Here is a 16,116-nt window from a genome sequence, read left to right as displayed (position 1 = left end):
CATGTTATATTTTCGTTTGTGCATCCAAGGTGATTTTTAAAGCTTGATCTTTGTTCCAAAAACATGATTTTTATGTGTTCGAAGGGGATACCATGATTAGGACTTGTTAGGGGCATGTTTTATATGATTTTAAATGGGCCTAGAATGCACTAATAAGCTGCAAACGTGAATAACAAAGCTAGAAAAAAAGACGTAGGCATCAAAAGAAGGAACCGAAGGTGTGTTGGCAAGTAAGTGTCGTGTAGGCTCGGTTCTGTGCATGAGCTGGTGTGGGCTCGGCCAGGGCTGGGTCAGGGTAGTCTCAGTCTAGGGTCTGGTAGGGTCCTAGCATGGCTAGGAGGTTAGGAAGAGCCCATGATCACATGGACTCTTCCCTCGCATGATTTTGGTGCAGCCGAGAGCTGCAATTTTCGAGGGGTTAGGGGCTTGGCTAGGGTGGTTCAGGCGATGGCTAGGGTGGTCCAAGTGATTGCTCATGGTGGTCCAAAGTGGGTCAGGGAGGCTAGGGCTTGTTGGTGGCTGCTGCAAAGAGTCCCACGCAAGTAGGACTCTCGCACATAAGGGGACGCGCAGGTGTTGTCCATGTACAACACCTTGCTGCTTGGTTCAGGGGCTCCGGCTGGGGGTGCCTCAGGTCTGGGACTGGTCTAGGGTCAGTAAGGGTCATGGGTGCTCAATGGTGAAGGGCTGGTAGAGTCCTAAGGTGGCTAGGAGTCTTGGTGAGGGGAAGGGGATTCACGCACACACAGCACATGCAATTGGGTTGGTTTCCAGGAGGTTTGTGCGTGGTTTAGATTCATGTTCCTTAGGCTGGGCTTGGTCAGTAGGGTCCCTAGATGGGTTGGCTAGGTTTTGGCTCAAGGTGGCTCGGGCGTGGGTCGAGTAAATCGGGAGATGGCTCGGCGTGTTCTTCGATGTGTCAAAAACAAAATTAAAGAAGAAAAAATGAATCCCACGAGGGTGGCTCATGACTTTTAAGGGTAGAATAAATCATAAAAAGGTTATGTTAAAAATTTGGGATCAAAATAACGAGTTTTGGATTTATCCGGGATTTAATCGCCGCACGAAACGCTAATTAACGAGTTAATTGAAACACCTAGTTTAAGCTTCAGAAAATTATGGAAAATTAAGTTTAAGCTTAAATGATTATTATAAGTCTAATTTTTTAATTTGAAAGTTTTATATTAAGATTTGGTTTAATTCGTGATTAAAACGAATTAATACGTCACATTTAAAGATTAAATTAATAGTCATCGATTTAAGCCAAATAAAAATATAGAAAAAATCTTGTAGGCTTAAATAATTATTTGGGATATGTTAGAGTCGATAAAATTAAGAAAAAGTCAAAAAAGTGAAATTTTACGTCCAGGGGTAAAAAGGTCATTTTACACCTAGAAATTAATAAACGTCATGGCAGTGTCCTGAATGCTGTTTTATGTGCTAGTATGATTATTTTCAATGATTATGGATGTTTATGAATTTTTAAGATGTTAATATGTTTATTTTTAATGTTTATGGATGTTTTTATGATTTAATATGTCAAAACATTTATTTTAAATGTTGATGTTAAAATGTTTATTTTAAAACATTTATGTTTTTTTTTTTAATTTTTATATGTTAAAACATTTATTTTAAATGTTCATGGATTTTTATGGGTTAATCTTTGACATTTAAAAGACATGTTGCATGCTTGTTTTCAAAATAAAACGATATTATTATGCATGTTTTATTAAGTGATGAAAATACGAAATGTTGAAGGACGTCAGGTATTGTGACTAAATATGTTGGAGATATCGTGAGGGTTATGGTCCCAGTAAGAGCCCGGCGATCGTGTTTCTTTGGATACGGATACGAATACGAATACGTGATACGAATACGAATATGTTAATACGTTGGCCAAGGACCAGTTGACGGGTGAGAGTGTTGCTGGTGTCCCCGCCGCCCAGTACTGTGGTTACATGTAGATGGATCCATCGTCCAATACATTTAAGAATACGAGTCACAATCAACGATCTGAATTCAACATACACGAACATGAATATGAATATGAATATGAGGACATGAATATGTTGATATGAATATGAATATGTTTATGTTTATATGAAAATGTTTATGCATAAGATTGTGAAAATGTTTTTATTTAAAATTTTTATGTATCATGAAAATTTTTACGAAAATGTTTATGTTTATGCATCTTCATGAAAACGATATTTTAAGTACAAGTATTTTTCACTGTTATATGTTAACTGTATTACGTATTATTCGTTATCAAGAATATGACGTGTTGAGTCTTTAGACTCACTAAGTGTGATTTGATGCAGGCGATATTGATTATGAATATGATAATGGAGGTCTTGATGGTTGACTTGACTGGACTGAAGGTGCACATAACTCGAGGACCGACGCTAGTGTTACGCACTAGTTATTATTTATGATTTTAAGTAATGTTAAAGATATTTTACGCCTTTTATTTATGTTATGACAGATTTTTGAGAGGTTATAGTATAAGCTATACATTTTGAAAAAAAAATTTAGGTTAGTAAAATGTTTGACGATTTTATGCTTTAAAATATTTTCCTTTGGATTTTTAAATGGTAGTTGGATGTTTATTTTTAAAATGATGTCAAAAATATTTTATGGTTCGGCCGATGCTAAGTGAGGTTTTTAAAAAAAAAAAATTCTAGCACGTTTTAAGAAAACGAATAGCAGACGTTTCATGTCGAGCTTGACCCATCAATGTAGAACCTTAGTGAACGGTCACCATGAGATCCCCCAATAATATGAGCCGCGATCATGGGAGTTTCATGTAGTTCACTTCAAGTATATCGGTGGAAGTTACAACTTTCTGGCGTCTAGGTATCTCCAATAATATGAGCCAGACACTAATCACAGGAAACGTTTATCTTGCAACCATCGTTGATAGAAGGCAAAGAAAATTTAAGCTTCGTTTAATTTTTCTTTTATGGGTTTGATTTTAATTTTGAATCATATTTAAAATGATGGATTTTAATTTTGAAACTTCTTCTCATCGTTAATTTTAAAATAGCATGTCATGTTTATTTGTATGTTTTCTACATTCATGCAAATCTTGTTATTATATTAACAAAAACTCTTATACTCATTATTTATTAGGGGTGTGCAATCGGTCAGAACCAAACCGACCGAACCGAACTTTTCGAAAATCGAACCGACCGATTTTTTTTGGAAAACCGAACCGACCGAATTTTGAAAAGAAAACAGAGGAAACCGAACCGATAAAATTTCGGTTATTTCGGTTTTCGACCGAAATAACCGATTTTTTTATTAAATAAACTTTTTAAACATATTTACACAAAACTACAACTGAATTTAATACATGATTCAAATATACAGAGATAAGCAATTCACCAATGGCCAAAAAAGAAGCAGAACAAATATTACATCCCTGCATTGAAACAAGTAAAACAACCCACGCTTCCAAAATCAGCTATATTGAATGACATTGATGCAGAATTGGACTTTGAATCAGAATCATACCATGACCCAATTTTACCATTAGATTCAAAATGGTCCATGTACTAGAAACAAGCAACAATCAACAATCAACAATCTGCTGGTAGGAACCAGCTAGGAAACATTTTGAATCAAAATACAATTCACAAAACAGAAAGAGATAAAATAACCACATCATCTCAAGATCAAATGAGATGAGCTGAAGGAGATTTAGCAGAACCAGAAGCTTTTAGAATCTCCATTGTTACAGCCCACATATGGAGCAAACCTCGTTCCTCTCAAAACCAGAACCAACCAATCTGCTAGAATGAAGCTGAACAAGTAAGTAAGTACACTTCCAAGTTAGATAAAACATTCACAACATATCATTGATAATTAATGTAATTTACCATCCCTTTATGTGGTCGCCGACGACGAATCCAATGTTATTTTCAAGAATTCTGGAGAAAAAAATGATATACAAGTTAAATAAGTCACTAAATACACATTTTAGAATGAGAAAGAAAAAAATAATATGTTATTTTAAAAGAAATAACTAACCGATATCAAGTTTCTCTACATCTTCTAAAATTTCTTCAACATTGATTGGGTTTGGACGTAAACGAAGCCAATCTTCAGTACAAATAAGGCTTTCTACTACCTTAGGAGTCAATGAACTCCTAAAACAATCAAGTATCCGACCACCGGTGCTAAAAGCGGATTCTGAAGCAACTGTTGATATTGGAATGGCTAACACATCACGTGCAATTTGAGCAAGTATAGGAAATTTATGATGGTTTTGCTTCCACCATGCCAAAATGTCAAAAGTTTCACAATATTCCTCAACCATTTCATTAAGATACTTGTCTAGTTCCGACATGCTGCCATCACCATGAAGTTGAGCTTTTTGCCTCTTGTATTTTGCAAGGATTGATTGTCTTCTCAAATCCATTTGACTCACATTTTTTGGCTCCATGTCACCTGATTCTTGAGTAGAATACTCTTTCAAGATACCACATTTAGGCTCCATCTTCTCCTTGTAATTTTTGAACAAAGCAAGCAACATGTCCTTTACCATCTTTGCTACTCTTGCACCCTTTTCATTTCCATACAATTCAGCCAACATAAATTCAACGAAATCCAATTTATGCCTTGGATCAAGCACCACCGCAATATAAAGCAACTTATTCACCTTCTCAGGTTCTCCCCAATACTTGTCAAATTTCTTCCTCATTCTCATCCCCATTGCATATACATCTAAATCATCACTTTCTTGCCACTCCTTCAATATAGTATGAATAGAACTAATCTCGTGTGCAAAAGTATTAGAAGTGACATACAAGGAACCTGAAACTTTTAATGTTAGATCATAAAAAACTTGCAATAAAGATGCAAAAATCCTAACATTGTTCCAATCTACACTTGTTGGCCTTCCATCACAAATTGTAATCTCTTTTTTTGGTTTGCCATCTGGCCCAAGTATCACACCTCCATCATCATCAACAATATCACTCCACTCTTTATATTGAAGATCTAACTTGAAGCATACATCTTGTTCATCAAGTCTATCAAAAGCTCTTTCAAATTTTTGAGCTACATTCAACATCAAGAAAGTTGAATTCTATCTAGTAGATACATCCAAACACAAAGAATTCTTGCTTTCAATTTTTTCAATCTCTACACATTCTTTGAACTTGATTAATCTGGAGGGGGATTGTCTAACATATTTAACTGCATTCCTGACCCTCGACACAGATTCATTTATCTCTTTTAATCCATCAACAACAATCAAATTGATTATATGAGCTACACACCTCATATGAATGTATTCTCCCTTCAACATAGTAGAATCCCAATTAGCCATATTCTTTTTTAAATTATTTATAGCCACATCATTTGAACTTGCATTATCAACTGTAATTGTGAAAACTCTGTCAATTTCCCAACCCCTCAAACAATTTTCAATTGCTAAACTAATTGCCTCACCTTTATGACTTGTAATTGGACAAAAATTGATAATTCTTTTGTGTAACTTCCAATCTTTATCAATAAAGTGGGCTGTTAGACACATATAGTTGATGTTTTGAATTGAGGTCCATGAATCAGTGGTCAAACAAACTCTCTGTGACAAAGTATTCAACAAACATTTCAAATTTTCTCTTTCAATTCTATATAATTCAACACAGTCACGTGCAACACTCCATCTTGAAGGAATTCGAAACTTTGGACATGTAGTGGCCATAAATAATTTAAAGCCATCTCTCTCTACAAATTTGAAAGGCAATTCATCCATTATAATCATTTTAGTCAAAGCTTTTCTACATGCATCCTGATCAAATTTCCAAGAACTCAAGCTAACCTCACCCTCTATTGCACCTGCCTGTAAACACAATTGTGCTTGATTCATTCAATGGCATGAGGATGTTTCTTACATGAATTCAAATGAGATTTCAAGCTTGTAGTTCCATTCTTGTACGGGTCAGAAAAAAATTCCTTTTCACAATAATTGCATTTGGCTTTCTTTTCATCATCTTCATTAGTAAATTTTGTGAAATGATTCCATACCTCACTTCTTGATTGGACAGGTTTTCGTTTGGTTGCCTTTACTTTTGAATCAGCACATGTTTTTGTCCCCATTGAAGGTTGTCGTACTGAACAACTACCATCAACGTCCATATTTGAAATATTTTCTTGCATTGATACCTACTGGCCATATCAATATATCATCCTATGTCAGTTTATAGAACAACAAAGATTCAGTCAGAAAATAACTGTACACAAAATCTCCAAAATAAAATTACACCAAACAAAATAAACTAAGTTACCAAACAACACACACATCGATCAGCCTTAATTCTCCAACAGTTAATTAAATCTCCAAATTCCAACAAGTAAATTTCCAACTAATAATCCCATGTAGAGGAAAGGATGCGTACAGCCCCTATATATATACGAGCCCAAGAGCCTGCGTACAGCCCCTATTCCAAACCCGACCAAAACGTGCCCTATGCTCTATGAAAAATCATAACCATGACTCAATCAGTTCTCATCTGTTCCAGGGCTCCTCTCATGACTCAAACCCTCTTAAAACCTTCTAGACTTCATCCCAAAGAGCCCTAAGTACAACAGCTAGCCTCTACCCTTTGAACCCTCCAAAAATGTGACCACTAAGCCTCACAAAACCATAGCCTAGGCCCATACCAACCTGAACCAGTTGACTCATGGCCATGTTAGCATTCATAAAACACTTCTTATAGCCTCTGGAAATCACTCCTAAACTCCCTTAATGGCAGCAACATCCTTCGGCAATCACAACACTTCAAAACATTCAAGTTATCTCCAATTAATATAATAATCCCATGTAGAATTTTAATCCATAATTCTCCCATAGCCATCCCCCATGATTTAACGTTCTAAATCAGCAAAAACTTTCGTTAAATACCAAAAGCGAGAGTTCAGAAAATGAAAGAAGAAGACATGAAAATACCAAAAGCTAGACTGAGCTCGTCACGGCACACGGCTTATGCCCTCACTCCGACGACGCGGCTTAAGTTCGTGGTCAGAGATGGACGTAGCTCGGCTTCGTAGCAGTGGCTGAACTTATTCGATGGAAGTTTTCAAGAGAGGTTGAGGTCTTGAGGATGATGGCTGAGCGACTGAGAATGATGAGCGGTTGCGTTTGAGTTAGGGCAGCCAATAGAAATAAAAAGCCCAGTAGAATTGGATTTATTTCAATAGGCCCAACATATATTATATATATATATGTATATATATTCGGTTTTATCGGTCTAACCGATTTTTTTTCAAAGAAAACCGATCCGAACCGAATAAACCGATTAAACCGAATTTCTAAACCGAATAACCCGATTAAGCCAATTAAACCGAACCGAATTTCTAAATTTTTTCGGTTTTTTCGGTTTTCTCGGTTTGACCGATATTTTGCTCACTCCTATTATTTATAATATATCACATATATTATAAATAATAAAATATTATCGATAACCGAGAGCTAATTGATCCATATGAGCCAAATATGGATCCAAGTCCAAAATATAGGTAACTTCAGGGATAAAAATTTAATATTACATCAGTTTCCAATATTTTATGTGTCTTTGTTGCGCGTTTTCCTACCGCAAGTGTACGGTGTCAAGTTTTAGTACTGGTCAGAGTACAGATATCGATCCCACGAGGAGTGTGTGTAAAATTGTATATCAATTCTTGTAATTAAAATAGTCTCAACTTTATTTAGAGAAATTGAATAAACGGGTGGTTTGGTTGAATGAATTAGCTGAAAACAATGAATTAAATAAGTCACCGAATTGAGAGATAATAATGAGAGAAAGTATCTAGAGAAATGATTTCACAAAGTTTCCACGATAATTATTCACAGTTTAATTTATATTCCTGAATTCCAATCAATTAATGGCCAAGAACACTTAGATTGTTTTATTCCCCCTTTCCCAAGTGACGAATAAAGTGTATCTATCAACTTCGATTCAATTATTCCTAATTAGAATCTACGTTTCATAGATAAATGCTAACAATGTTCTTACTAAGCCTCGCTAAAGTTATACGCCTTCCGAACGCTACAAACATTTAACGATGTGTCTCTAATGATCTATAATCCTAGTCCCTCTCCCGAGTTATAAGATTAATCAAACAACAACAATTTATGGCCAGTAAATTGCAGTGCAGTAAACACAGAGAACACAATTAAACGAAAGCGGAATTCAATCAAATAAACAACGGTGTCAAATCATCGTTTCAACAGAGTTACGTCATTCTCTAGAATGGAAGTTTAGTTCATCACGAAATCCAAGAGAACCCAAGACATATTTGTAATTCTAGGCATCGATACACAATAGAATAGAGAAACAAAGGAAAAGATAACAAATCCGAAGCGTCGTCTCTGTCCCCAGATCCGTCGTTCTTCGTAGTTGTGATCGATCTTCGCGTGCCGTGCCTTCGTCTCGCCTTCACTCCAAGTCTCCGAGGTGTTTTCTCTACCAAAACGGCTGCCTCCATTTCTGACCTAAGAATCGCGCTTTTATAATTTTCTGGAACGCGGCGCGCGCGCGGTGGCACATGAACTCGCGCGGTGGCGCGGACCGTTCTGCCATGTGGTGCGTTTGCTCGTGCGCGGTTGCGCGTGAAATCGCGCTTGCGCGCGTTGCTCTCGGATCTGTGCGTGCGGGTGCACATGAGTTGGCGCGTTGGCGCGCATGCCACTGTCGATCATCTGCACATCATTGCGCGCGGCTGCGCGTGATCTCGCGCAGGCGCGCACAAGGCTCTGTCCGAGGGTTTGAGTGAACGTGCGCGCGATTGCGCGTGAAGTGGCGCGATGGCGCGCGCACTTCTGTCCCATGGCATATCTTTGCGCGCGCGGTAGCACAAGAACTCGCGCAGCAGCGCGCATACTTCTGGTCTTGGCAATAGTTGAGCTCTCGATTCGGTTCTGTTTTATCGATTCACTTGGTTGCGTATCCACTATCTTCTCCATTCCTGAAATGACAACAAAAACAACCAAAAACGCATAATTCTGTTCGAAACAAGCATAATTCAAAATGGATTCTAATATAAATTAAGTGCAAATCTTGCACTTATCAAACCCCCCAAACTTGAACTTTTGCTAGTCCCGAGCAAAATGAGATAAAAACAGGAAGTTAATTAACAAGAAAAGAAACTCTTAAAAGTCATGGATTCGCAAGAAGTGATATTGGCCTCAGATTTTATCCATTTAATGTAATTCACGATTTCCCAAGAGTCACGTGTGTGTGTGATATGTCAATGTTTATTTACCCAATCGAATGCTCAAATAAAGTTGTCATACCCATTCGCCTTACAAACTCAAGAAATCATCAGCTCAGTGCAGCTCACATTTCATTAAAATACAAATTCACATTCATAAATCACAAAGGTCTTTATCGGTGTTCAATTGGCTCAATAAATATTCAACAGAAGTATACCAAAGATGAAATCACACCATGAGATGCTTGCATGCAAGTGATTAAAGTCTATACTCGTTGACAATGTTTTTCAGGTATCCATAGGCTTGACTTGAACAACTTTTCTCCACTAGTATATTGAATAAATGTGACAAGGTTAATAGGTCTTGTAGGCTTGTAACGTTAGGCCACGGCTCATGGCCACAATAAAAGGTATGGAATTCAAAATTTGAGAGAAATAATCGAATCTTTGTCAGGTTCGCTAGCATTTCATTCACCATCTCTTTATTGTTTTCTTCCCAATCATATCCTCTATTTTCCACTTTTTTCTTTTTCACCACTTTTGTGTGATCCTTTTCATTGTTTTTTTTTTTATTCCTCTTTTCTTTGCCAACTCTTTTTCGCACACTTTACTTTTTCTTTTTCTTTTCAAAGAGCATCTGAATCATTACAACACCAATGAATTTATTTCTCTCAAAAGCAGGCAGGAAATTAAGTGTATAAGCTTCATTTGGTAGTTGCTGTGGGATATAGAATAGATACAAGTGGGAGCTAATTGTATGTCATTGACACACACCACTTGATTTTTTAGTAGGCTCAAAATGGGACACTAGGGATATTTCATGTTCATTTGGTAGGCTCGAAGGCTCAACGGTTTCAAAGATCGCCTAAATCATTCCTATGTCACATATTATCCGTATTTCGCCTCGAAAAGTGTTCAAACAAGTTCTAGCTTACCGTCAATTCATTAGTCAACTCATACAAACCAGTCACATGCAAATTTCAATAAAAATGGTAGATGAAATAGGTGCACGAAGAAAATTTAAGCATCGCAATTAACTTGAAGCTCAAAGGGCTACAACTGACAGTAAACAAAGAACACAGGCCCAAAGATATTGTGAAAGACTGCCTAGATCATTTCTATGTTTGTGAAAGTGTCAATCAATGTCATGCAAGAATTACCAAGAATCAGATATATGTCGTCTATTTAGCATCACAGGCATACAACTTATCTCTAAGCAACAATAGTATCAATAAACACGACAGTGCAAAATATTTGTGACTCCTAGGTTCTCATGAACACATATAAATCTCATGACCACAATTCAATTTTCATCATCGGCCACACGGTTTACTTATCCATGACTTTTCCTATCAAATCTAGCATGCAATAAAAAAATCAAACTAACTACTGATCGATAAAACAAAAAATTAAAAAAATTTGCAGAAAAATTCTAACAAGCAATGAGCAACGCAATTTTACCCTCCCCCAAACTTAAAGTATGCATTGTCCTCGATGTATAGAAATAAAGAACACAACACATACCTCGCGCACGAGTGTCAAAACTCGGGCGCTCGAGTTGTTGTCCGCAGCATCTGAGTCATCCATTTCCATGGGCTGCGGAGGTGATAGATCTGGTGGTGGGTAAAATTAACAACTAATGACGTAAAATAAAATAAAATAATAAAAAAAATGAATGCTAAAGAAAATAAATTGTGGGTTGCCTCCCACACAGCGCTTGGTTTAACGTCATCAGCCCGACTATACCAATCCTGTTCATGGTGGATCGTATGATATCTTGGATGCCTTTATTTCCACCAGCTGACCTTCAACTTCCATGGTCATCTTTCCTCGTTTCACGTCAATAATAGCTCCAACAGCAGCCAATAATGGTCGTCCTAGAATGACATGAACGTTTTGACTGTTCTGAATATCAAGTACCACAAAATCTGCTAGAAGCCTTATTTTATCAATCTTAAGTTCAACATCTTCCACAACACCCAGCGGTGTCCTGACCGATTTATCTGCCATTTGCAAGCTTAGTCCTGTGGGCTTTATCCTGCTCAATCCAAGTTTCTCGTAAAGAGAACTTGGCATTATATTCACGCTCGCTCCTGAATCACAGATAGCATTTTCCACCAATTTACCCCCTATTTCACATGGTACTACAAATTCTCCGGGGTCTTGTAGCTTCTGAGGGAGATTTCCTTGCTTCTCCTTATAATCTCCTCCATTAAATGCCACATCTTCCTGCTCTGCGGACTGAATATTAGAATGTAGGGTCTTGAGATCTTCAAGACTTTTTTTCTTTTTAAATTCAGCTTGTAATTGTAAAAATCTTTGAGGGTAGGGAAGTAAGGAAATATCAATGCATTGATTTAAATCATACCTCTCAGATTTCTTACCTCGGGTTCTTTTGCTTGGAGTTGGCTTCTCATTCTGAACATGTGTGAGTTCAACCTCTTTCTCTTCGCTGCCTACCACACCAATCTCCTCATGCTGCATAAAAATGGCATTCACCTCTCTTAGATTTGGATCTGCAGTCTTTTGTACTGCGCCCGACGGTTGAGACGTGAGTTGCTTCGTTATCTGCCCAACTTGCGACTCTAGGATTTTCAACGAAGCTCCAATATTTGTCATGTGTGTCTCGAGGTTGTCAAGTCTAGACTCAGTCCTAGCCATCCTCTTGCCAGATTCAGAAACGAATGTCCCAACTAAATCCTCAAATGACGGCTTCCCTTCCCCATTTGATGTATTGAACCCCGGTGGAGGATTCAACACATTCTTATTGTTTGCATATGAAAAATTCTCATTGTTCCTCAAATCAGGATGATAAGTGTTAGGGGGAGGGTTACCTCGATATCCTCCATAGCTTCCAAAGTTTTTGTTGTTGATGTATTGGACTTCTTCAAGAAAATGTGGTTCTTCAACAACAAGCGGTGGTCCCTCAGTGTTAGATGTACTCACTTTATTCATGGTTGCTATCTGTGTAGTCAACGCTGAGACTTGCGCAGTGAGTGATGTGATAGGATCCACAGCATAAACTCCAGCTGTCCTCTGTAATCCTGACCTCTCAGACGGCCATTGGTAGCTATTAATAGTCATCTGCTCAAGTAAGTCATAGGCTTGAGCAGGAGACTTGGCAAAGATCGTGCCACCTGCCGCTGCATCCACAGTTGTACGCGTCTGACCATTCAATCCATTATAGAAAAGCTCGATTTGTACCCAGTCTTCAAAACCATGATTTGGGCACCTCCTCAACAACTCCTTATACCTTTCCCAAGCTTCATACAATTGCTCGAAGTCAGTCTGTCTAAAAGTGCTGATCTCAATCTTTAATTGTGCAGACTTCGCAGGTGGAAAATATTTAGAAAGGAACTTCGTCGCCAGCTCCCGCCATGTCGTGATGCTCCCTAATGGCAGTGATTGGAGCCATCCTCTTGCTTGATCCCTGAGAGAAAAAGGAAACAAGCGTAGTCGAATAATATCATCAGAAACACCATTTATTTTTACCGTGTCCGTAATCTCCAAGAATGTTCTGAGATGTAGATGAGGATCTGCAGTAGTGGCTCCCCCAAACTGGTTCTGTTGAACCATGTTTATCAATGCGGGCTTAAGCACGAAATTGTTGGCGTTGATGGTTCCTCGAGCAATGCCAGAATAGTGCGTGTTGATCACTGGTCGAAAATGATCTCTGATTGGTATAGCCTCAGGCGGCATCTGTCTGTCGTTTTCTCTGTTATCAGCCATCGCTTTGATTTCTTCCCTTCTCGCTTTTCTCATTCTTCTCGCAGTTTGTTCGATCTCCGGATCAAAAATAAGCAAATCAGGGCTGTGCGATCTTAGCATACACTGTCAAACAGAGAAAGTGAATAAGTCAAAAATGAAATAAAATAAAAGCTCTAAATTAAAATCTAGACTAATTGGTAACAATATTGATATAAATTCAAATATGACACTCCCCGGCAACGGCGCCAAAAACTTGTTGCGCGTTTTCCAACCGCAAGTGTACGGTGTCAAGTTTTAGTACTGGTCAGAGTACAGATATCGATCCCACGAGGAGTGTGTGTAAAATTGTATATCAATTCTTGTAATTAAAATAATCTCAACTTTATTTAGAGAAATTGAATAAACGGGTGGTTTGGTTGAATGAATTAGCTGAAAACAATGAATTAAATAAGTCACCGAATTGAGAGATAATAATGAGAGAAAGTATCTAGAGAAATGATTTCACAAAGTTTCCACGATAATTATTCACAGTTTAATTTATATTCCTGAATTCCAATCAATTAATGGCCAAGAACACTTAGATTGTTTTATTCCCCCTTTCCCAAGTGACGAATAAAGTGTATCTATCAACTTCGATTCAATTATTCCTAATTAGAATCTACGTTTCATAGATAAATGCTAACAATGTTCTTACTAAGCCTCGCTAAAGTTATACGCCTTCCGAACGCTACAAACATTTAACGATGTGTCTCTAATGATCTATAATCCTAGTCCCTCTCCCGAGTTATAAGATTAATCAAACAACAACAATTTATGGCCAGTAAATTGCAGTGCAGTAAACACAGAGAACACAATTAAACGAAAGCGGAATTCAATCAAATAAACAACGGTGTCAAATCATCGTTTCAACAGAGTTACGTCATTCTCTAGAATGGAAGTTTAGTTCATCACGAAATCCAAGAGAACCCAAGACATATTTGTAATTCTAGGCATCGATACACAATAGAATAGAGAAACAAAGGAAAAGATAACAAATCCGAAGCGTCGTCTCTGTCCCCAGATCCGTCGTTCTTCGTAGTTGTGATCGATCTTCGCGTGCCGTGCCTTCGTCTCGCCTTCACTCCAAGTCTCCGAGGTGTTTTCTCTACCAAAACGGCTGCCTCCATTTCTGACCTAAGAATCGCGCTTTTATAATTTTCTGGAACGCGGCGCGCGCGCGGTGGCGCATGAACTCGCGCGGTGGCGCGGACCAGTTCTGCCGTGTGGTGCGTTTGCTCGTGCGCGGTTGCGCGTGAAATCGCGCTTGCGCGCGTTGCTCTCGGATCTGTGCGCACGGGTGCGCATGAGTTGGCGCGTTGGCGCGCATGCCACTGTCGATCATCTGCACATCATTGCGCGCGGCTGCGCGTGATCTCGCGCAGGCGCGCGCAAGGCTCTGTCCGAGGGTTTGAGTGAACGTGCGCACGACTGCGCGTGAAGTGGCGCGACGGCGCGCGCACTTCTGTCCCATGGCATATCTTTGCGCGCGCGGTAGCGCAAGAACTCGCGCAGCAGCGCGCATACTTCTGGTCTTGGCAATAGTTGAGCTCTCGATTCGGTTCTGTTTTCTCGATTCACTTGGTTGCGTATCCACTATCTTCTCCATTCCTGAAATGACAACAAAAACAACCAAAAACGCATAATTCTGTTCGAAACAAGCATAATTCAAAATGGATTCTAATATAAATTAAGTGCAAATCTTGCACTTATCAGTCTTCGATCTTCAAAACTCTTGAGAATCTAGGGGATCACCATCTCCAAATTTTGATATCTCATTAAATCTAATATTTACATTAAATATCAATTGCACATTTGGATACAAATTTAAAGTTATGAGTGAGCCATAAACCATACTCACTTTAAATAATTAAAAATTATAATGTGTAAAATATCCTAACATACTTCTATCAAGTTGTTCATGACTTTCGATATTTATTTTACCATATAATATCACATATTATTAACAAACATGTCTCTTGCAAATTTACCACTAACCATCATAACTATAAATAATTTAATAATTATGATGGACTGTTAATCCATGTTGGCAAGGGTTCGAGTCTCGGCTCCCCCTTTATGGTGAATTGCTCCAGCCAACCTCTCCTCTGGGTACCTGCTGCCGGTGCATAACCCTGATTTACCTCCCTTCATGCCGGGGCTTGGGGCGGCTCTGTGTGGGGTCCTCGGGGGTGGGGTTCACCCTTTTTTTATAAATAATTTAATAAATTAAATAAACAAATTTATTTAACTTCAATTTATTCATTAATGATAAAATTTCTTTTAAAACATTTTTTTATCATAAATAATCAAAATCCAATTTTAATTATTTATTCTCCAAGAATATATTCCATAATTTTATCAAAATTTATTTTCAAATGTTAATTTGATTAAAAATTTTAAAATATCAATTTGACGCAATATTTTGAAAGATCGGAAAATCGTCTCGAACCCAATTGAACTCGAGTCCGCAGACAACAAGCCTCAGGCACCTTACCAACTGTTTGCCCATTCCCTGAATAGCTCAGGCAGCAGCTGAAGGTATGTTGCCCATCTAGTACCCTAGGCAGAAAAAAAAAATTATTTAAAACCTTTTGGGCAGTCATGTTGTACATGTGTGTTTCGAGAAGTGCGCAAATTTTTTTGTTTCGAAAAATAAAATTTTCAAGAGGTGCATTTTTCTGAAAAATCTCTTATGCGGTTAAAAATAATTAAACTCAACACATTTTAAAACTAAACAACAGAAAATCATATGATTAAGACAAATTGTGAAAGGATCGGTTACAAAGGTGATAAGTGTTTAGAAGGGGGTTGAATAAACAATCACTGATTATGTATTCTTTCCGAATAAATGGTTCAGTTTAGTTACAAACTGACACTCGGTATCTCGTCAGTCGATAACAATCAGTTTAACTAGTTAACAGTTGCAGAATTAAACTGACTGAAAGATATAATAACTGAAAGTAACTGAAATGAGAAATACACGATATGTTTCTGGATGTTCGGAGAATAGAATAACTCTTATGTCACCCCTTCGATCACGAAGATAATATATTCACTAAAAGACTTTGATCGAATACAAACGTTGTACTGACCCACTTCAGTTTGGTCTTAACACTGCCAAACTGAAACTCTTAGTTCAAAAAAGCT

The 16,116-nt window shown here is 37.9% G+C and overlaps 1 protein-coding gene across 1 annotated transcript; it reads right to left on the bottom strand.

The window, feature by feature from the left end:
* Positions 1-5,092: 5,092 nt before the first annotated feature.
* On the bottom strand, positions 5,093-6,147 carry LOC140839237 (zinc finger BED domain-containing protein RICESLEEPER 2-like). Its single transcript, XM_073205874.1, has 2 exons — positions 6,037-6,147; positions 5,093-5,851 (listed from the first exon to the last, which is right to left on the bottom strand). The coding sequence occupies exons 1-2, from the start codon at positions 6,145-6,147 to the stop codon at positions 5,093-5,095; spliced, it is 870 nt and encodes a 289-aa protein (XP_073061975.1).
* Between the last annotated feature and the right edge of the window lie 9,969 nt (positions 6,148-16,116).

The sequence above is a fragment of the Primulina eburnea genome, chromosome 8 (assembly GCF_022965805.1).
Source record: "Primulina eburnea isolate SZY01 chromosome 8, ASM2296580v1, whole genome shotgun sequence".
Classification (NCBI taxonomy): domain Eukaryota; kingdom Viridiplantae; phylum Streptophyta; class Magnoliopsida; order Lamiales; family Gesneriaceae; genus Primulina; species Primulina eburnea.
This window is presented reverse-complemented; position numbering and strand designations above follow the sequence as displayed.